This window comes from Lepidochelys olivacea (genome assembly GCF_965140295.1).
Source record: "Lepidochelys olivacea isolate rLepOli2 genome assembly, chromosome: 1".
NCBI lineage: Eukaryota > Metazoa > Chordata > Testudines > Cheloniidae > Lepidochelys > Lepidochelys olivacea.
The window spans coordinates 164,425,749-164,448,537 of NC_140411.1; the positions used below are offsets into that span (position 1 = coordinate 164,425,749).

Sequence of the window (22,789 nt, forward strand, 5' to 3'; positions counted from 1 at the left end):
TCCAATGCAGTGCAGACTGACGCACCTTCATTTTCATCATCTGAGTCAGATGCCACCAGCAGAAGGTTGATTTTCTTTTTTGGTGGTTTGGGTTCTGTAGTTTCTGCATTGGAGTATTGCTCTTTTAAGACTTCTGACAGCATGTTCCACAACTCATCCTTCTCAGATTTTGGAAGGCACTTCACATTCTTAAACCTTGGGTCCAGTGCTGTAGCTATCTTTAGAAATCTCACATTGGTACCTTCTTTGCGTTTTATCAAATCTGCAGTGAAAGTGTTCTTAATTCGAACAACATCTGAGACTGCTATAACACCAGGAGTGAAAGTAGGCCAGTTTGGGCTGGTACGGCATACTGGTAAGAAGTGGCCGCCAGTACCGGCCTGTACACAGCTGATATTAAAGGGCTATCACTGCCCCTTTTTCCCCCACCCAGGCAGCCGATGGGGGGGGCAAAAGGGGCAGCTGCCCCATGGCCGGAGATTTAAAAGGGCCCGGGGTTCCCAGCTGCCGCTGCTGCTATTGCAGTAGCAGCCAGAGCCCCTTACCCTTTAAATCGCCGCTGCAGCCCCAGGTGGCATGGGCTAGGCAGCTTGAGAACCCCCCACTTATGCCTGAGGCCCAGCCACTTCTGGGAGCCCGGAGTCGGGTCCCCGTACCAATAAGTGCTTAATATTACTTTCATGAAATATATATGGCAGAAATGTGGGTAAAACCACAGGGATAAAAGACATACAATTCTCCCCCAAGGAGTTCAGTCACAAATTTAATTAATTCATTTCTTTTAAACGAACGTATCGGCATGGATGCATGTCCTTTTTATTTTCCACGATAACGAGATTGCACTACAGAACTTGTATGAGGTGAATTAAAAAATACTATTTCTTTTATCATTTTTACAATGCAAATATTTGTAATAAAAATAACAAAGTGAGCACTGTGCACTGTGTGTTCTGTATTGTAATTGAAATCAATTCTGAAATGATCTTTTATTACATTGATTCTTTCTTTCTTTCTTTCTTTCTTTCTTTCTTTCTTTCTTTCTTTCTTTCTTTCTGTATTTTACATTAAATGAACATTAAAGGTATGAGGATGCCCAGGCCTACTACAGAGAACTTTCACTCCCTCCATATGTACTCCTGCAGAGATGGCCAGGTACAATGCGGCTCTTGAGCTACCCAGAGCCAGAATGAACTATGGCTTGCATTATAGCTACTAGTATCCCCCCAGGCGGCAAGGAGGAACAGAACTAATCCAACTCAGGAATATCAGGGGCACTATATACTGCACCCTGTATAAGGATGAAGCAGAGGTGATGCACTCCTGGAGGCATTATGATTGCTTCCAGGAGCTCCTGTTGGGCTGGCCCAGCTCTACACCATCCTATGCTGCAAGCTGGTTCCTAAATGCAAACTGAGCCCTCAGTTTATTATTTAATATTTTAATATATTACATCCAAAAACCATGTTAAAAAAACATTAAGTTTTCAAAGTCAAGCACTCAAAAGCGAAAAATAGTCAACATTAAGGATGTCTGTGCAACCTTAATTTGCCCCCCTTGTGCATATGCATTAATACATTCTTTTATTATATGAGCACATACTATTTTTTCCACAGAACTGCTGGCTTATTCAGTGCACAGTTTCTTTTTATCTTCATCATTCATTGCGCATATTCATTATTTACTTCACACCATCCAAATCCACAAGGCTTGTTTTTTTAAAATTTCCTCGTGGCCCTTTCCATTATATTCTCTTTGTAATAGCTTAGTGCTTCACAAACATTGATGAATTTATCTTCAAAACAGCCTTAAAAATTATCCCCGGTTCACACATGGAGAACTGAGGCACAGAGGATAAGGCCAAAATTGTTTAAAGAGTCAACTAATTTTTGGTGTCCAACCTGAAAAGCCTAGGGCCTAATTTTTCAGAGTTCTTAGCATTTCATAGTTTTTTAAAAGGCCAGAAAAGCTTTCCTATTGACCTCAGTTGCAGCTGTGAATCCTCAACACTCCTGCAAATGAGGAACAGACAGTGGCCACCTGTAAAAACTTTGGTTTATGTCACTTGCCCAATATGGCATAGGAACTCTCTGGCCAGGGCTGGCTCCAGCTTTTTTGCCACCCCAAGTGGCGAAGAAAAAAAAACGAAAAAAAAAAACGATTGAGCTGCCGCCGAATTGCCGCCGAAGAGGAAGAGAAGGAATGAAGGACTCACCACCAAATTGCCACCGAAGACCCGGACTTGCCGCCCCAATAGCGCACAAAGTGCCACCCCTTTCTATTGGCCGCCCCAGGCACCTGCTTCCTTCGCTGGTGCCTGGAGCCAGCCCTGTCTCTGGCAGAGGTAGGGATAGAATCGAATTCTCCAGGGCAGCATTCAACTGCCCCAATCACAAGACCATCCTTTCTTTTCCTGCAATCCCCTGCCTCATTCCCTACACACCTTTCAACTTCTGCAACAAATGAGGCATGGATCCTCCAGACAACAGGCTATTTCACTTTACAACCCTGTTTCACTCCCTGAACATTGTTCATCCTGGGCACTGAATAAGGCAGGAGTCCTGCTGAAAAAAATAGTACGTGATCATGTAATTACAGGCTGCACAGAAATGCCTCTGCACAAAAGGGCCAAACTAAGTTTGCATAGTAACACTCACAGATTTTGGCAAGGTCACAGTCAACACCAGGTACACACCCATTTTTGTTGCGTCCAGAGCATCTGTGCAGAAGACAGAGCTTTCTCGGGAGCCAGTCAGACTATGGAATGAACTCCCACAGGAACTAAGGACCATCAAACCTCACGTCCTTCTGCTGCAAGTTAAAGGAGCATTTTTTTTATCCTGGCCTTCTCTAACATAAATACAAAGCAATGTGTATATTAAAACAACCACAAAACAACAAAACACTCTTCCAAAACAAGACATTCCACTGCACACACTTTTCCGCTGAGGGAGAGGATGAGAGAACAAACAACAGATGACAGATGTGTAGTCATGTTTCTTCTTATGTTTATGAGCCTTAATAGAATAGAATGCTCTTTTAAAGCCATTAATATTATAATATCTGAAGGAAGGAATAAAGCACCTCAGGGCATGAACTGAGTCCTGTAAAAACATTATTTTGGGGGTTGGACTAGATGACCTCCTGAGGTCCCTTCCAACCCTGAGATTCTATGATTATTCCTTATATTCTACTCACTTATGTCTCTATCATCTCACTCATCTCTATTATGGATGTTGACACTCAAAACTGGTCACCTTGACTGTATTCACCAATATTTGAGTGGGAAAGCCCTACAGCTTGCTTGTGCAAAGGGACATATGTGTATGTGCCACCCAGATAACTACATACACAAATGCCTCTTTCTGCAGGCATTTATCTGTTTAGGTTAATATGATTTTTCTGTGCACAAATCTTGCAGGTGGAACCTACGGCCTAAATTTAGAAAAGTGACCAGTCATTTTAAATGTCTCATTTTTTCAATACTCAAATTGTGGCACCTTAAAGGGATCTGATTTTCAAGGGTGGATTTTGAGCATTTTAAGGTATCTCAAGTTGAGTACCTTGTGATGCTCCCAACGGTGATGGAAGAGCATGAGTACCAACCTCAGGGTAGACTGTTAAAAACCAGGGCACAAACCCCACATTGGTTGTGAGTTCTAAGCTTAGATTTCACCAACCAACTGCACCATGTGCAAACTCCATAGGCACATCAACATCCTAAACACGAACTCACAGATAGTCCCCTTAGGTAGTCCAGACTGTCTTGACACCCAGGTAAGCATATCTCTGTGACCGACGGGTGCTTACCCAAGAATCACAGCAATGTTTAGGGTACTCCTAATCCCAAAGGCCCAATCACTTACCCCAGGTCAATCTTGCTTTAGGTTTCACAATAGAAACAATGCTTGTAGCCAATCCTCCAGTAAACTATATGAAGACTTATGAAATAGGAAAAGGAAATTAAAGTGTTATTTACATTGTTAAAGCAAGCACACATAGCCACATGAATGAGTTACAGTCTTAGGTTTCAAAAGGTAATATAGGCTTCTACAATCAGTAAGTTCTATTTGTCCTTTAGTGCTAACCCAGGCTAAGCAGCTAGTGATTTCATGCTTATGCCTAGAAACACCTTGCCCCCGAGCAGAATAGAGATCCTTATTTCCTTTGTGTGTAGTCCCCTCCTGCCATGCAAACTCAGCTGATGGGAGAAGTCTACTTGCACAACTCATTTTCAGAGGGAGAAGAGCAGAACAACTATAAGAGTCTTTTGTCTTGTTGTTGACAATTCCTCATCCCAGATGCAGGGAGTTTTCAGTTGCAAGATCCACCCATAGCCTGTTTGGTATCAAAGGGTCTCCTCTTTCGGCAGGGGCATACAAGTTGTGTAGAAGAGCAGCACTTCACACCAATTAATGCCCCTCTCCTGTATGGTGATTCACAGAGGCTCACAATATACCTGCTCAAATATTACATTACAATGTGGTGCGCAGATATTACAAGTCAGATTAATGCATGGACAGCTCGCAAGCATCCAGGAGAGTCTAAACACTTTCTTATAATTCTAATACCTATTTTATCAATATTAATCCACAAGTGAGCCAGTCAGATTCCAGCTATGTAACTGTCTGTCCAGTTGAGACATAGGGACTTTGGCATGAGCTGGCACCTGGCCTGCCAGCATCACACTCCCAAAATCTGAGACTTGAAACACTAGTTACTTATAAAAATTTTGGCCTACGTGCCAAGATTTGAAAATGTAGTCTTTTGGGTGTTCCTTCATCGTGTTTCCATACAGCACTATCCAAAATGTTTCATTCCATTTTCAGTCCTGGCCACTGATCTTTTTTCTTTATGTATTTTCCAGTGGTATCCATCATGTACCTTATTTATGTCAAAGCAGAATGCTTTATTTAAAGTGGGGGAGGAGAGAGGATGTTTTTATGTCATTTTAAAAAGTTAACCTCAGATATTTCTATGATGGAAAAATATGGAACCCATCCAAGAGCATTTCAAAGTCTACAGAATTTGGTTTACAGATATAATCAGTCTGTGTGACAAAAAATGAAATTCAAGAGATACCACTGTTATTTGAACACAAGTATAAATGACAGCTAACCATAGTGGTAGCCAAAACAGATATATGAAAGAACTAATTCACAAAAAATCAAGTAGGTGTTTGTAACAAGGCTACACTACATGTATAAGAATACAATGAATATTGATGTATTCTGGATAGTTTCTTCATTCTGAACTGGAGTTAATCTTCTTGTCAGGCATTTGTCAGTGCAGCAGCAGTGCTAAAGTACTCATTGTCAGCATTGGCTTTAGGACTGTTACTCTGCAGAGGAGAGTGGGGTAGAGTGGGTGAAAGATCAGAGTTGGACACAAAGTGCCTTTCAAACTTATATTGATCTCCTAATCTTTTCTTTAAAAAAAAACTAGATTTTTGCTCGATGCCTTGTAAGCCAGCAATCAGCTCCACACACACACACACACACACACACACACACACACACACACACACACACAGAGTAAACAGTTCTTATAGTAAACAAAGTTGATTTCCATTCCCCCCCCTAAAAATATTGAAACCAGGGCAAGCAATCAAGTGCATCATGGTTACCTGAAACCAGAGGTGGATTAAGCTTTTATGGGGCCCTGGGACAGAGCAAGTGGGGGCCCCTCCCCTCCCTGCACTTCTGCTGGGGAAATGGGATTGGGCACAGGGGCTTGCCCTGCTCCGCCCCGCCCCCCTGCCCAAAGCTCCTGCTGGGGAGCGGGGTGAGGGCGTGCGTGATTCTTGCGCCTGCCTGGTGCTCCTATCGGGGAGCAGGGACTTCCCCCACTCCCCGGCAGGAGTGCTGGGCTGGTGGAGTGGGGCAAGCCCCTGCGCCCTGATCCCGCTCTCGGCAGAAGCGCCAGGCAGTCACACGGAGCGGTTCAGGATGCGGGGTGCCCATTTTTCTGGGGCCCCCGATTGGCCGGGGACCTTGGGCCCGGGCCCCATGGGCTAATCTGCCACTGCCTGAAACACGGGGGATCAACATTTAGGAACATGGTTCCTTACTCTGCTCATACAAAGACATTATATGCTTAGACCCTAAGGCCCTGATTCAGCAGGTACTCAGGCTTGGTCTACACTAAAAAGTTAGATTGACCCAACTATGTCACTCAGGGGTGTGAAAAATCCACTCCCCTGAGTGACACAATTCCACCAACCTAACCCCCGATGTAGTCAGCACTAGGTTGGTGGAAGAATTCTTTCATGGACCTAGTTACCACCTCTCAGGGAGGTTGATTACCTACACCAATGAGAGAACCCCTGCCACCAACATAGGCAAGGTCTACACTGAAGGGCTACAGCTGTGCCTCTGTAGCATTTCAAGTATAGACAAGCCATTAAACCCAAGCCTAACTTTAAGCATATGAGCAGTCCTATTCACGTCATGTGGGACTATTCACATGCTTAATGTTAACACATGCTTAAGTATCTTGCTGAACTGGGGCCTAGAAAAGGGAGTACATTGCTCCTGTTCTCTACTGTGTTGCAACTTGAAAGTAGATAGTCAAACATGTGCAAAGTGAGTAGAAAATGTTACCAAACCAGTATGGCAGAGACTTACTCCTGCTACTGAATGCTTGAATTGCAGTCTAAGTGACTGTACAAGGTGCAAGGCAGGGGACAGGATGACTCCTTTTGTCTAGTATCCTCATGGTGTGTGCATACAGCAGCACTGACAGGCTACAGAAGTAGCTGTATTCAGCCTTCTTCTTGTCCACTGGAGGGAAATTCCTTGCAATTCAAGACCTTTAGCACTGGGGTAAAAAAGCAGACAACTGAGGGATGCTGGAGTACTCTATAAAGGGAATTTGTTGCACGTGAAAATGAGAGACGAATATCCCACGTAACTGATATTATTCACGTCACTTTATGAACTACTGGAAGGTGCTAAAACAGTATGATGATGAGAGTGGTATAATAATCTATGTAGACCAGAACAAAATATCAATGAAACGGACCTTCTGCAGCTAGACCTTGTGTGAGCTTCCTCATACAGTTCTGCCAATGCATCTCAGATCTGACTAGCATCAAGTCCTGGACCTCTACTGAGAAGAAGCGAGAGGAACAAGTGATACCAGTTATAAAATAAATTCCCCTTTACATGTCATACTGTGTTTCTAATTATTTAACTTAAATGTATATAGAGTACAAAAGCAAAGATGATTATACATCGTTTATTTAGCCTTTGCTAGATAGTAATGAAGAGGAAAATCAATAAATTTTTAAAGACACACAAGGAAATAAAGGGACACTACAGTATATGGAGCAGTGGGTTAATACACTTGTGAAGTCCTGAGTTCAAATTTCAACCGAAGGCACAAATGGAATGCAATAATTTCATGGTTTTGATCCTACATACTAATGAATATTTGCCCAAATAAAAAATAAATAAAAACCCCACCACAAACTTTAGCATCATTGCTCACAAAGGCCCATAAATAACAGGATTTGTTGTGTTATAGATCAGGATCGATGAATACTGAGTTGCTTTCTGTTTGGTATCACTATGTCCTTGTTCTGGCAAGAATTTTCAGCATTTCACTTTCATGAGCACAAATTTGAATGTGGTCTTTTCGTTTACTCGTGAGAAGAGAAAGACAACAAAAGACAAAATAATCTGAGCCCTAATGTTATTTTATCAGATTTTCAGTGTTATTAAGAGAAGTTAAAGTGGAATTTGAGGGGTTGAAATGAAAACAGAGTTAGGTAAGGATATAGAGGGAGAGAAAGGAATTATTGGATTAAAAATTCCATTGGCAGAACTTTATTATGAGCAGCAGAAGAAAAGAGGGATGAGACTCACTGCAGTCGGCACAAGAACGAGGCATTTTATGGGTCTGGAGAAAGCACTTGTAAAAGAACAGCCATGAAAGGATGAGATTGATATGGGTGGAGAAATAGTAAAATGAGAAACAATGAAAGAGACATCAGTGAAACCTGCATCCGTCTTTTAATTCTGGGTAAATACACAGATTAGAAACATTGGTTTCTACTGCTTAATTGGAGCTTAATTAGGAGACAGGTCTCCCAAAACGAATACAGCTGTAGTATGATACAGGGGAGAACAAACCAAAAGAAGTATCCTATGTATAGTGAGTGCAATATAGCTATTCCTATATCACACAGGTATTAGACAACATAAAAGTTTATATGGAAAAGCTGGCTTTCCTACCATTTTACTTATTAAATAGAGATGGCATGAGCTGGCATAAGAAAACAAGTTTTTCACAGCTGCTCTTCACAGATTTTCACATTACTTTTTACAACCTTTTGGTTTGCGGATGGGCTGAGTCATGAAAACTCAATCTGAATGCTGTGCAGGCTGTCCTGCTTCTCCCTCGCCTTGTTTAATTCTGGGCTGCAGTGCAGGGCCTGCTTGGAGTTATGGGACCATATCACTTAATGAAATACCCCAAAATAACAGTGCCAACTAAAACAAGCTTTCTTCACAGGTTGGATTGCTTCTCTGGCCTGTTAAGGCTACATCTCATCTGCATTTTCTTAAAATGACGAGAACCAAGATCAGTGTAGAATGGATGGCTTCGCCTACGCTCTAGCATGTAACCTGCGCCCATCTGCAAGCTATTGACTGCACTATTCATTCAGCCATTCACAACAGGACACAGCTCTACTGCTGGTGGCCATGTTCATAGGGTAATCTATTAGAAACAAAGCCATAGGTCAAGGTATTTTAACAAAACGATTGACGTTCTTTGAGATAAAATGTGTTAATTTACAGTTATTTTTGCCACAACTAAGTAAAGAGTGCAAAGGTGTTCTACAGTAGTTAAGCATTACTTAACACTAGTAGAAGTCGGCCGCAGCTAAACACCGAACATGGAAAACATGACGTCAAACAAGTGGGGCTAATTAAGGCCAGTTTCCTAAATTAAAAAGACCTTAAGAGCTAAGGTTTAAAAATAGCACCTTAATGATTTCTAAAAATAGCTGCTGCCAAGCCTGAGTGTTTTGACCTCCATTAAATCTGGAACTCCATTTCCTGTGACTACTGGTGTAAATCACATTTAACTTTTATATCCCGTTTTCTTTGGGATTAACTGCAAAGCCTAATGCCTGACCTTGAAAACCTTTTGCAAACATCCAGAAGTAATCTAAAATGGACTTGCAAATGATGCTCAATATGCAACTATAATGTGTTCATTGATTAATTAGATGGATTATAATCTGGGGTTCAATCTTTATCCATGCATAGGTAAACAATACCAAATGGATCAAGGGAGAAACCGGACAACCATGAAACTGAGACTGAAGGATGATGTTGCGTCTAAGGAACTGACTAGGAGGCAGGAGACCTGAGCTCCATTTTCAGATCTGTCACGGACTGCCTGTGTGATCTTAGGTAAGTCACTTAGCCCCTTTGTGCCTCAATCCTCCATCTAAAAATGGAGATAACACCACTTCCTGACCCCACAGGGGTGTTCTGAGGATTAATTCTTTAATGTAGGTGGAATTCTCAGGTACTACAATGAGCATCATAGAAAAAATGAATAGATAGAAATAATAAAATATTGCACAGAAAGAAAAACTAGAAATACGGCATTTAAGAGTTTTTCTTGCCTGAACAAACTGTGGTAAATTGAGTATTTTGTATTACTGGAGATTTCCATTTTGTTTGTTCCTATGACTTGCTACATGCTCTGCTTTACCCTGGATTATGTCCTGTTATGGCACATTACTTCAACTCAGCCATGACAGAGAGAAAGAAATCTGTGGTATGATCCCACCTGACACCGTGCAGCGAGATGCAGAAATGTTCTGCAGGAACAATGATGAGGGGAGTTTCTAAACAAAATGCTGTGACTTTTATCATTATCTTAATTTTATCATTATCAAATCAAGAAGATTACTTAGCAACAACATAAAACATTCCATTGTCATTTAAAAAATAGGCACAGTGGAGCTGAAAGATCATACAGCCATAATAGAAGTTACAAACAATAAAATACCTTCTAAAAGTAGTCAAGCAAAAACAAAGCTATTCTTTTTGTTTTGCTCTTCTTTGGTTTTGCTTTTATATTCAAGCCATCATGGCTAAATTTGCCAGTTACCTTTCCACTGATGTCAATTAATATCACCCTCATTCCCACTCTGTATCTATGTATTAATATAGAAACTAAAAATTAGAAAAAAGAATTAACATGTATGACAATGAGTTTATCTCACAATCTTCATTGTTGTGTGCAGTATTGTTGTCGCCGTGTCGGTCCCAGGATATGAGAGAGACAGCACGGGCGAATATCTTTTATTGAACCAACTTCTGTTGGTGAAAGAGAGAAGGTCTCCACAGAGCTCTTCTTCAGACCTGACCTCATCCACCTTGTCTCAATCTTGTAACCTTTGTGCTTCCGTAAACCACTTAATCCCACCTTTTGTTTGGGTGGATAGGGAGCAAATCAGCACTGATTTTTGACTCTCTGTTACTTCTTTATACCAAAGAGTCTTCAGAGTCCTGTGTACTTTGGTAACTAGTCCGACCAGTCATTTTTTGTGTGTGCATGTATCCTTTAAGGCCCAGTCCCCCAAATACTTATGCACATTCTTACTTTTAAATACGAGTTTAGCCGGTGCATAAATCTTTGCAGGACTGGGATGTAAATTTGCTTCTGTTTCTGAGTTCCTAGCTGGACTTTGATGCATGAGTACTTTATGTATTAATATAGAAAGATTTTGCCCCCACAGATAATACAGACCTTGCAAGGGAGCAATTTAGTATAGATAACTGTAACTAAGATTTATACAGAAGGAAGAGTTCCTATTTCTTGTAAGGGCTTTTTATGGTAGAATTTGTTATGAGATATTCTTCTGAAACGGTGAGGCATTGCTCCTCAGAAGATGTGTGATGCACATCTGGTTTAACATGCTGTCATGTAGCCCACAAACTGAATTCATAAACTGAGTCTCCATAGGGACTAATGAAAGTTATTCTTCTTTGAGTTGCTTTAATAAAATAAAACCTCAAGAAATACTGGCAACTAGGGTAGGGAAGGAAACTTTAATCCAATACTTGTTATCCTCTTCCACAGATTTTAAATCACTCTCTCTGCTCTCTAGTTTGAGCAAATATACCCTTATTGTTTTTGTAGTCCTGCTATGAACTTTTGGAAATGTTTTCATCATGTAAAGTAGCTTTCAGATGTCTGCTTTATAAATCCAAGTGTTAACACTTGTTAATTTTCTACTTTAGAAAGGAAGTCATGTTTCTCTGAGGAGTCTGTTGGGAAGAAGAATATTTTATTTTAAAATATTTTTTCAATTGCATAATTTGCCTGAAGGTTTTTCCCCAACAGGCCATGGAAGCCTGTTTACATAAGTGAAGAGGGAAGCTTACTTTCCCACTGCTTCCACAAAACATCATTAACCACCATAACTATGCTAATTGCACTTGAAATGCATCTTACTGGTTAGAGAAATAATGCATTTAGGTAATATTTAACTTCTTTTTCCTCAATTACCTTTTATTAAGAGTCCAGAGGGTGTCAGAGTAAAACTGCTGCATATCTCCCAGGAAAAGCTTGTGTTTTCAGAAGGAAGCCAACCAGAGATACATTATTAAAGGGAATAATTAGGACAAACATTAACATGGCAAGCATGGCTGTTCAGTTATTGGGCTTCTTACTAAGTCTCTTTGGTCTAATTGGAACATTAATTACTACTATTCTGCCTCACTGGTGGAGGATGGCACATGTAGGCACCAACATTATAACAGCTGTGGCATACATGAAGGGGCTCTGGATGGAGTGTGTCTGGCATAGCACTGGCATCTACCAGTGCCAGGTCCATCGATCTCAGCTTGCACTGCCTCGTGACCTTCAAGCAGCTCGTGCCATGATGGTGATTTCCTGTCTTATTTCCACACTGGCATGTGTGGTGTCTGTTATTGGCATGCATTGCACTCGATGTGTCAAAGGGGCCTCTGCCAAAAATTCTCTCGCTGTCTCTGGTGGAATCTTTTTCATCCTGGCTGGTCTCATATGCCTGGTTCCTGTTTCTTGGACTACTAATGATGTGGTTACAGATTTTTACAACCCCATGCTTCCCAACGGGATGAAGTATGAGATAGGGCAAGCTCTTTACCTCGGCTTTTTCTCTGCATCTTTGACTATACTTGGCGGAGCTCTACTGTGTACATCATGCCAGAGTGCTGGGAACAACATACCTTACCAGCCACAACCAAGAAGCACAACAAGGGCTGCTCCCTCATATAGACCACCAACTGCCTACAAGGGAAACCATGCTTCTTCGCTGACATCTGCTTCACAGAGTGGCTACAGATTAAATGACTATGTGTGAGTTCCTTAAGATTCACCTGAGAGTCAGAACTGCTCTATAATGGATGTGTATGACATACAACTAATCTAAAGAACACTTATAATTTATGAGAGTTTTGATACAAAGTTTACCATTGTGCATTTATGCAGAGAAACAACATGAAATTGTTTGCTTTGAAACTGGGGGGGGGACGACTTTGTTGTATTGCAGAGGTTGCAAATTTCTCCCTATGTGAGGTCAACAACCTTAAGCTGTGGATGTGGTCAGTTCTGATTAAAAGTAAAATTTTTATTTTGATCAAGTTTCTGATACTAAAACCTGCTTTCACAAACAATAAAGGGTTAACAGTAGAGCTGGTTGAAATTTTTTCAATGGGACAGTTTTCCATTGAAAAATAATGTTTCATCTACATCAAAACATTTCAGGGTAACGTTGATTTGGACTAAATTATTCTTTCAGCTTTCTCATTTCATTTCAAAAACATCAAAACATTTAGATTTGATTTGATCATTTTGTTGGCTGTATATTAACATATTAAACTATGATATTATAAGATTATATTTCATATTATACACATATTTGATATTGTGGTATAATGTTTTGTCCTTATCCAAACAAAATATTAGGACATTGTCAAAATGAAACAGTTCAACATTATTGAAACAAAACATTCTGACGTTTCCTAATCAAAATTGCTTGGAATTTCTGTTCCAAGAAAAATTTCAACATTTTGACTTTTTGTTCTGATTCAGAATGAAAACAAATGTTCTAATGTCAGAATCTACCACAGTACAATGCTATTTATTATCTTGATTACAATAACACCTTTTATTATCTTGTCCCAGAAATTTCAAAGAGTAATCAAAGGTATTAATTTTTTAGTCTCTCAATTATATTACTTTATTGTACACCTCTACCCCGATATAACGCAACCCGATATAACACGAATTCGGATATAACGAGGTAAAGCAGCGCTCTGGGGGGTGGGGCTGTGCGCTCCAGCGGATCAGCGCGTCAACGTGTCTGGCTCCGACATGCTGCTCTGAGCGGCGTGTTAAGGGTGCTGGGCTGGGGCCGAGGGGTTGGATAAGGGGCAGAGGGTCTCGGGGGGCGGTCAGGGAGCGGGGAGGGTTGGATGGTTCGGAGGTTCTGGGGGCGGGGTGGTCAGGGGACGGGAGCGTTGGATAGGGCATGGGAGTCCTGGGGGGCCTGTCAGGGGCAGGGGTGTAGATAGGGGTCGGGGCAGTCGGGAGCAAGGGGGTTGGGTAGGGGGTGGGGTCCTGGGGGTGATTAGGGATGGGGGCATCTCTGGATGGGCGGTCAGGAGACAAGGAGCAGGGGGGCTTAGATAGGGGGTGGGAGGGGTGGTTAGGGCGGGGGGGTCTCTGGAGGGGTCAGTCAGGGGACAAGGAGCTGGGGGGGTTGGATGTGTCGGGGGTTCTGAGGGGTCAGTCAGGGAGCGGGAAGTGACTATTAATAACTGAAATGCTCGAGGCCAAAGCAAGTTCGATATAACGCAGTTTCTCCTATAACGCGGTAAGATTTTTTGGCTACCAAGGACCACGTTATATCAGGGTAGAGGTGTATTTGGGGCCTGACTGAAAGCTCACTGAAGTCAAGAGGAGTTGTTTCCATTTACTTCAGTGGGATTTTGATCAGGCCTTGACAGAGAAAGCACGTATCAAGCCAACTTCCAAAACATATAGGGATACGTACAATTTCAAAAAACATGGATTGTACCATGGATTGTGACTCTTGCTGGACAGAGTCAGAAGTAAAGCCAAGGCCAAAACACTGGTTGAAAGCAACTTACATTTAAAATCATGGCAAAATGAAATTATGCCACAATACATGCAAATAAAAATGTCTGTCCTCATTATATTGCAGGAAAGGCCAACCCAACATGTAATGAATGCACAGTACAAAACTGTCACAAAGAATAAAAGCAGTAGATTTCTGTTAACCCCACTGGAGCAACATATGGGCCTACAGACTAACAGCTAATAGGGGTAAGAAAAACACACTCCACACCTGAGAGTCAACTGAACTTGCTGCACTTCACTTGGCAAAAAGCCTGTTTGTAATTAGTGTCACCTGGCAGCACCTCCACAGCTCAGATTCTGTCAATATTTCCAGTGTTTTCACTATAACCCTTTTTTTTTTTAAAAAAAAGAGTCTGATCATCCAGCCATTTTTATTCACATTTGGCTTGAAACTTGACATGGACGTTTTCAGCAGAGGTACAATTTATTATCATCATTATTATTTTAAACAGACACTTGATTGGTAAAACTAATAACTTTATCTTTCAAATTGATATTAGATAGCTCTGCTGGCCAAATATCTATTTGATGTTTTTTTTAAAACTCATATTGATCATTATTTCACATATGGTTAATACAGTCGGCTTTCCCTGCTGTCGATATTGTATATTATGTGAAACCCAGGCTTTGTAGAGGGACTTTATTTCAAGACACCTATCTTAAGTAACCACACAGGGGACAGACAAAAACCAGTTGTTTGACACAGGTGGTTTTCTAACAGGTGAAGCAGAATTGTGCTTCGTACATTTGGGGATTCTTTGGGATGGTCTTTTAGGACAAGAGGTAGCTTAATAAAGATTTCTTTTATGGAGATTTTACTGTATGCACATTACAATGGGTCCAGCCAAGCAATTATGATATCAACCTGGAGCAAGGGTTTTGTGCAGTCATGAATACAAGTCCAAGTACAGGAAATGAGCTATGTAGCATGCTTACTACATACTGATAAATTATTCCACTTGCCAAGATGGTTGTGCAGTGGGAATACTAATGTGTAGTACTATTTTTACTGCACAGATTCCCAGCCAAATGGAATGTGTGTCAGTAGTAAGAACAGTTTGTAAACTCCTGGCAAAAAGTCTGGAACTGCTCTGATGTCAATAAAAAGAGAGGAATGGTTTATGTCACAGTGTGTTGTGGACCAGTGGATCTCATTCCATGCTAATGGGATGAATTCTCCCGCACCCCCTTTTTTTTTTTACTATTGGTTTAAAAAGATATTCTTATTTATATAAATAAAAAAGGTCTGATTTCAATTAATAAAGGAAAATATAAATAAATACTAAATTTGAATTCATGCTGCCTTTAATTATAACTCACCCTCCTATTATGCCAAGCTGTTGCAACACATATCATTGGGGCAAATTCTGCCCTCAGCTGTACACAAACGGCTCCCACAGAATTGAACAACAGTTGTACATACACAGACCAGGGAAGGATTTGGTCCCATGACATGTAAAAGGATGCACTGCTCTAAGATCTTAGCAGCTGAGCGAATTCCCAATAGCCTCACTTCTTTAAGTCCCATTGTCTTCAGTGGGATCTCCAGGTAAATGATATAAAGTCGGGGGGTTGGTTTCATGGAACACTGGGCTACCTTTTATGAGAAAAAGGAGCTGTACACTTTGGATGGCCTCAATCTCAGAAGTAGGGGAACAAATCTTCTGGGTGACAGCGAAGATAGACGAGTCTGGAAGGCATTAAACTATAGCAGGGGTCAGTGTTGATGGGACAAACAGTGTATCAAATGGAAGGTATCACAAGCAAATTAAATCAAGATGACAAGGGACCTGAAGAGAAGCCAAATGTTCATTGCCTCTATGCCAATGCTAGAAACCTGAATTTGCAAGAGGAATTAGAAATGCTCATGAGAAGAAATTTGACACAACTGGTATTATTGAAACCTGTGGGATGATTCACACAATTGTGATACGCCTCTTTGGGTCACGGCCCAGAGGGAGGGACACCCTTTGTGAGGCTACTATATATCCAACCCAAATTGGTGGTCAGGGAGAGAGTGGGAAATCTGTGGTACCTTGGCTCCTCCCCCAATGCTCCAGCCTGTGCAGCTGCACTGCCACGAGAAAGATGTACTTGTGTCAGGTAAAGGGCTGGGAGAAACCAGTAGGCAGATCGTAAGTCTCCAAGTCATAATATGCTTTCTGGTCTTTTGCTGGGGCAGCACAAAAATGTGCTGACCACAAATGGTGACTGAAGCAAAGCTACAATTAACCTCTAAATATGTTTACTAATTTGTCCTAAAAGAACAATAAGGTTGCATAGTGAAGCACTCAAAATTACAGAAATGGTATGGTAGTAATCACTACTACAGTGTGCCACAAACATGTTTCTTATAAAGAAGAATGGCAATGTATTATGGTATATTGGTTAAGAAATAGTACTGAACATTAAACTACAATGCATGAGCAAAAGAGGGCCATTTTTTTTTGAGTGCTTCATTTTGCAAACTGAACATTCTTTTAATATTTTAGTTTTTGTCTGCAATTTCCTAAATGTTTAAAAATGAAAATTAGAAAACAAGTTCCATCATGTGCAAATTATGTGCTAAACAGCATCACAATGCTATGTGATATGTGCACTGATGCAGGAGCCTTGCCTTCCTCCCTATGCACCTGCAGTCATAGGAGTGTTGAGTTCTGCTTTGATCCATTGTTCTCGAGAAAGCCCAATTGGTTTAGACTGGGCAATAAAAAGGCAGATGGAATTCAGTGTTGATAAATGCAAAGTAATTCACATTGGAAAACATAATTCCAACTATACATATAAAATGATGGGGTCTAAATTAGCTGTTACCATTCAAAGAGATCTTTGAGTCATTGTGGATAGTTCTCTGAAAATATCCTCTCAATGTGCAGCAGCAGTCAAAAAAGCAAACAATGTTGGGAATCATTAAGAAAGGGATAGATAACAAGACAGAAAATATCATATTGCCTCCATATAAATCCATGGTATGCCCACATCTTGAATACTGCGTGCAGTATGGTCGCCCCACCTCAAAAAAGATATATTGGAATTGGAAAAGGTTCAGAAAAGAATTATTAGGGGTATGGAATGGCTGCCATATGAGGAGAAATTAATAAGACTGGGACTTTTCAGCTTGGAAAAGAGATGACTAAGGGGAGATATAATAGAGGTCTATAAAATCATAACTGGTGTGGACAAAGTAAAGAAGGAAGTGTTATTTACTCCTTCTCATAACACAAGAACTAGGGGTCACCAAATGAAATTAATAGGCAGCAGGTTTAAAACAAACAAAAGGAAGTATTTTTTCACACAATGCATAGTCAACCTGTGGAACTCCTTGCCAAAGTATGTTGTGAAAGCCAAAACTATAACAGGATTCAAAAAAGAACTAGATAAGTTCATGGAAGATAGGTCCATCAATGGCTGTTAGCCAAGATGGACAGGTATGGTGTCCGTAGCCAATGTTTGCCAGAAGCTGGGAATGGGCGATGGGATGGATCACCTGTTCTGTTCATTCCCTCTGGGGCACCTGGTATTGGCCACTGTCAGAAGACAGGATACTGGGCTAGATGGACCTTTGGTCTGACCCAGTATCGCCGCTCTTATGCCAAACCCCTTGCTGCAGAGTTTGTGAGGCCCCAATAGAGGTCGGCGTATTTCAAGCATAAAGAAAGCATAACAATTATTTTATTTCATGCATCAATATTAATGATAAAATATTTTGTTTCCTATGTCAAGAAAACAGATAATTTTGTTTTATGCCTCAAAGGAATAGATACATGCAAGATTCCAAAAGGCGACTGAAAATTTCGCAGTGTAAATTTTCTTTTTATTTGAGTTCATGTTAAATAAACCTCTTAAGCAGTGCACCTTGTTAATTATCCCTTGTTTTAATATTCTTTCTTCTTCTTCCATATATATATATATATATATAAAACTTGTTAAATATATATATTGTATCTAGGTTATGTGTTTCTACTGGTGGCGCACATCCTCATATCACCTCGATATTGGTGCTGCACATAACCAAATTCATTCCACACATGGATGGAAACAATCTGAGGGAACACTGCCTGCATGTCATTAAAGATCTCAATCAATATCTCTACTTTCTACAGATTGCTCCTAACTTTATGATCGCTGTTTGTCAACTAAAAGGCAAATTAAGTACAGATAGCTTTTTAAATATCTTTCACTTTCTTAAGAGGTAATTCTTATAGCAAGACCCTAAGTTCTGATCTTCTCTACAATCTTTCTTGTTCTTACCAATAACCAACTGCAGCACCTCCTTGTACACATTCTCAGTTTACGTCAGCTCTTCTGCTGCTGTTCTATCATCAAGATAAGGAGGCATGTCTGAACATACAGGGCCACTTCCTTGCAGGTATAAATCAGCAAAGCTCCATTGAAGTCAAACTTCCAATTTCCCTCTTTTTCTTTCTCACAAGCAGTACATTTCATTCAACTACTTGATGTATTTCTCAAAACCAAGAAAACTGCTTAGTTTGCAATACAGCAATTCTCACTGACAAACATCTGAATCGGGCATAAAGGTTGCTAGAAAGAAGACATGCAATATACACGGACTGCTCTCGCTTTTCCCTTAAAAGGTACTCCTCAAGAAGGTCTCCTGGGGATTGGGGAGAAAGTTGTAGCTAACTTTCTTTTTTGCTTTCAGTTCATTTAAATGTCCCATCAGCTCATTTAAATTCTCTATACCCTACTGAAATCTCATTGGTGAGGAAATTGCTAGGAAATTCGGTCATTAAAAAATAAAAGAACTTGTGTGTATTCAGGTGTGCTGATGTGATCTGTTAAATATAATATATGGAGAAATTGTGGCTCCATTGACTTCAGTGCCACCCACCCACCTCAGCAGGTGGGAAACTCGATGGGACCATCAGCAGCTGGGACAGGCCTCATCGAATGGAGGAGGAGAGCACACACTGAGGGGATGCAGGGGTCCCTTCCCCTACAGAATCTCTAGCTACTCGTTAGCTGGCTTAGGCATGAAGGGAGCTGGTTGATCCCTCACCCTCCTCTTTCATTACCTTAAACTCTAGCCTGGGCCACATGGAGCCTCCGTTGGCACCATTCCAGCAGCCTCACCCTCCCCTCCGGGTACTGGAAGCCTTGGAGCTGTGTTTTGCCAATGCTGCAGGTCTGACTGACCATCTGTTTTGGGATCAGGAAGGAATTTTTTCTTCCCAGAGAGGTGAAATTGGCAGAGCCCTAAGGAATTTTTCACCTTCCTTGCAGCACCCTGGAGGTGCAGTTGAGTAAAAGAGGACTAGGACTGAATAATTAGGATAGCACTTGGTAAGGATGTTAGCTGGTTGCAACTTGCAGCCAGTTTCCAGTGTGGCTAAAAGGAACCATTCCCAGAACTAACAGAGCTGGGATTTTACTGATTAGCCTTGTGCTCGTGGGATGGAGGAAGACCTTGTAGCCTTCGTGGGCCCAGGTCCCTTCACAGGGGGATGGGTGGGTGGTACGACTCAGAAGAGCAAGCTGAGTCCTGGGGGTAGGCTGAGGAGAATTTACCCTGAGTATGTGTTATAAGGTAGGAGCCCTGTAACCCCCATACTGGAACCACTTAAAATACCTGCTAGGTGAGAATCTGGTGACTAACAGGGTGGACACTACCCTCTTCCCCATGTTAAATTTAATAAAGTTGCGGTCTGCTACTTAAAATTCACCCCTGTGTTTGTCCTCATTTGCCACCATGTCTACATTAATGGGGTCAGGATTTCACCCATAAGCTTGTTATCATCATCAATACTTCCAAGTCTACTGTACAGCATTTAGCTAAAAGACCTCTGCAGCATCAGTAAAAAAATGAAGCCATTTTACTGACTCTGTTTCATATGGAGCTGGACAGTCATTCCTCATGCCACATGGGGGTTCTCCCTTCCACTTCAGTCAAGGACAATCAATTTTATTTTTAAAATGCCATAATCATTTATATTGATCGACAGTTGTGAATGGCAGTGCTTTGGAATCCATATCTGGCTTGGGATAGTGTTACTTTGCAAACATTTTGTGCTCAGTTAGGCAGGCTTGCTAATGCATGGCAGTTTCATTCAATCTCTCCCATGTTCCCAGTGTGAGAAAAGGGCCAAGCTGACCAAATAATCCCACCCTTGACTTGACATTTTACAGTGAGCTGCCCACTTTTTTCATCCATTCAAATTGTGAATGGCAAAGAGTTAGTTACGTATAAGATGCACAAGGACAAAAGTTGAGGCAGATTAATAAGCCTTGAAAAGCAGAATTATGAGGCAATTGCTAGTGCTTTAGAGCAATGGCTTTCAAACTTCTTCTATATTATGAAGCATTTCTTTAAGACAGAGACACACTCGTGGACTATTATAAGTAGCCACTGGAGTTGATGGGTAATGATCCCTGTCATGAGACAGGGATCTCTGCCTTCAGAGCTGTGCCCAGGTCCTGTGAATGGGCCAGTAGGTGAAGTTTCTGTTTCCTGCCAGCTTTCCTGTGTGTAGGATGACCAGACAGAAAATGTGAAAAATCGGGACGGGGGTGGAGGATAATAGGAGCCTATATAAGAAAAAGACCCAAAAATTGGGACTGTCCCTATAAAATCGGAACATCTGGTCACCCTACCTGTGTGTCAGACCTTTATTATAGACCAAGTCATTTCACAGTCCTGATACCATACATTCTCTGTAGCATCATATTAGTAGAGCAGCATTAAAAAGACAATATGAAAATAAACTTGCTTAAACACAATGAGTATGGCAGCTTAGCTATGACTCTCCATTTTGCATCAGTGCTGTTCATTTCCTATAGCACTTTTCATTTCCTACTCCAAAATGCGTCTCCTTGGTTCCAGTTCCTCCAAATTTGCTCTGATCTCTTAAGGTTGCTTTGCAGATTGGTTGTGTCCTCCTGCACATTTTTTACCTTATTAGTTTGGGGCTGCCCAGAAATCTGCACAAGATTGAATTTAGAGGAAAGAAATGCCTGTCATGTAAGACCTGAAGCCATCAAAGCCACGCGGAAGGAAGAAAAAGGTTTGGGCTTTTGGTTGAATTGGTCAGAAAAAACATCTGAAAAACCTACCACTAGCTGCAAGCCTTACAGTTTGAAGACTGATAGATGGCAGAAACGGCAATACAGACCACCTGGAAATGCCCTGTGGCTCACTAGCAGTCTGAAAACCATATTCTGGGAACTTCTGTGGTGGAAGAAGCTGAATTTAGAAAACAGAAGTCTGGGTTTTCATTGAAAACTGAGGAGGGAAAAAAAACACACTTGGAAAATTTCCAAAAACAATTTTTCATCAGAAAAAAGTTTTGAATGAAAATCTTCAACCAGCTCTACTTTTGATTTCAATGGGAGTAGTATCAGGCCTATAGATAGTATGCTGTACATTTTGCAGAGGAACTTTAATTTGAACCTTATGCGTGTTCATAAACCAGTTTGTGGATTTCATGTGTCACAACATTACTGCCCTCTGTGAATGGTTTGTATGTTATTCTGGTTTTGAAAGTAACTAAAGACTACAGCCCTTTAGCTGTAGAAAATCCAAATCCAGATGTTGCGCCTTTCCCCCTGGTTTGCTTCAACTGCATCACTGCCTTTTATATACTTCAGCTTTAAAAGTTACACTGCACAGCTATTTCACTATTAAAAAAATGAAAAGAAAATTCATAATTCAAGCAACACGATTGCCAATGCCTGTGGGCCATATGCCAGAAAGACTGAGGCTAATAACATACTTTAAACTTCACTGCAAGTAGTTATTAGCATAATAAATACACATATATATGTACCTGATGAAATACTTTAAATTTAGGAATGCCACTGTAAATGTGGTCCACTTGTAAAAACATTCTCTTTTACAGTAAGTATCAGCATTCTCCAGTGGGGAAAGAAGTGTCAGGTAATCCATTATAGATTAACTGAAAAGCTTTTATAAAAAATTAAAATGTTGAAGAGCCCAAATCAATAAGGGGTGAAAATTCACCCCTCTGTAAACAGCCAGCACTTAAGCCCACATAACAGGACTCTTCCACTGGCTGCTCGAGTGTGGGGAAAGCTTCTTGTGTCCTATGCACACCCACAGAAGGGCCAGACACATTCAGTCTTTTCTCAGGGAAGCTCTGATTGAAGCTATTGGGAGTTTCCCTGCATTCCCACCTCAGCGTTTGGCCATGTGTGTGAAAAGCTAACGGGACATAAGCGCAGTCAGTGACTTCCAGTATTGCACGGAATTCAGTAAGGGCATTAACGTCTTTCTTTCCAGCTCATTGGGAGGGAGCAGAACTTGCAAGGTGGATCTTCAAAAGCACTCAGCTTTGGCCTCACTCTGCTCCTCATTGAAGTCAATGGTGAAACTCTCATTGATTTCAGTATCAGCAGAGTGAAACAATATGACGATGTGTCTGTCATGTACACTTGCCAAGGACTAAAAATGAATGTACAGGAAAAACACAAGCTCAGGGTGTATGTGGCAATGTATGGTATATTGCACACTTCTTTAAGGTAATTGTCAATGAGTGCATATTACGTGATGCATTGGGTTATAGTAATGCACACCCCTGGTTACTTAACAGTCATATCCTTTTCTATATGAATTACAAATTGAAAGCTGGAGCTGCTT

At 41.0% G+C, this 22,789-nt stretch overlaps 1 protein-coding gene across 1 annotated transcript; it reads left to right on the top strand.

Annotated features, from left to right (window-relative positions):
• The first annotated feature begins 11,587 nt into the window (after positions 1–11,587).
• On the top strand, positions 11,588–12,649 carry CLDN14 (claudin 14). The gene has a single exon (XM_084617067.1). It carries the CDS (start codon positions 11,663–11,665, stop codon positions 12,371–12,373), a length of 711 nt encoding a protein of 236 aa, XP_084473193.1. The 5' UTR covers positions 11,588–11,662; the 3' UTR covers positions 12,374–12,649.
• Positions 12,650–22,789: the final 10,140 nt, after the last annotated feature.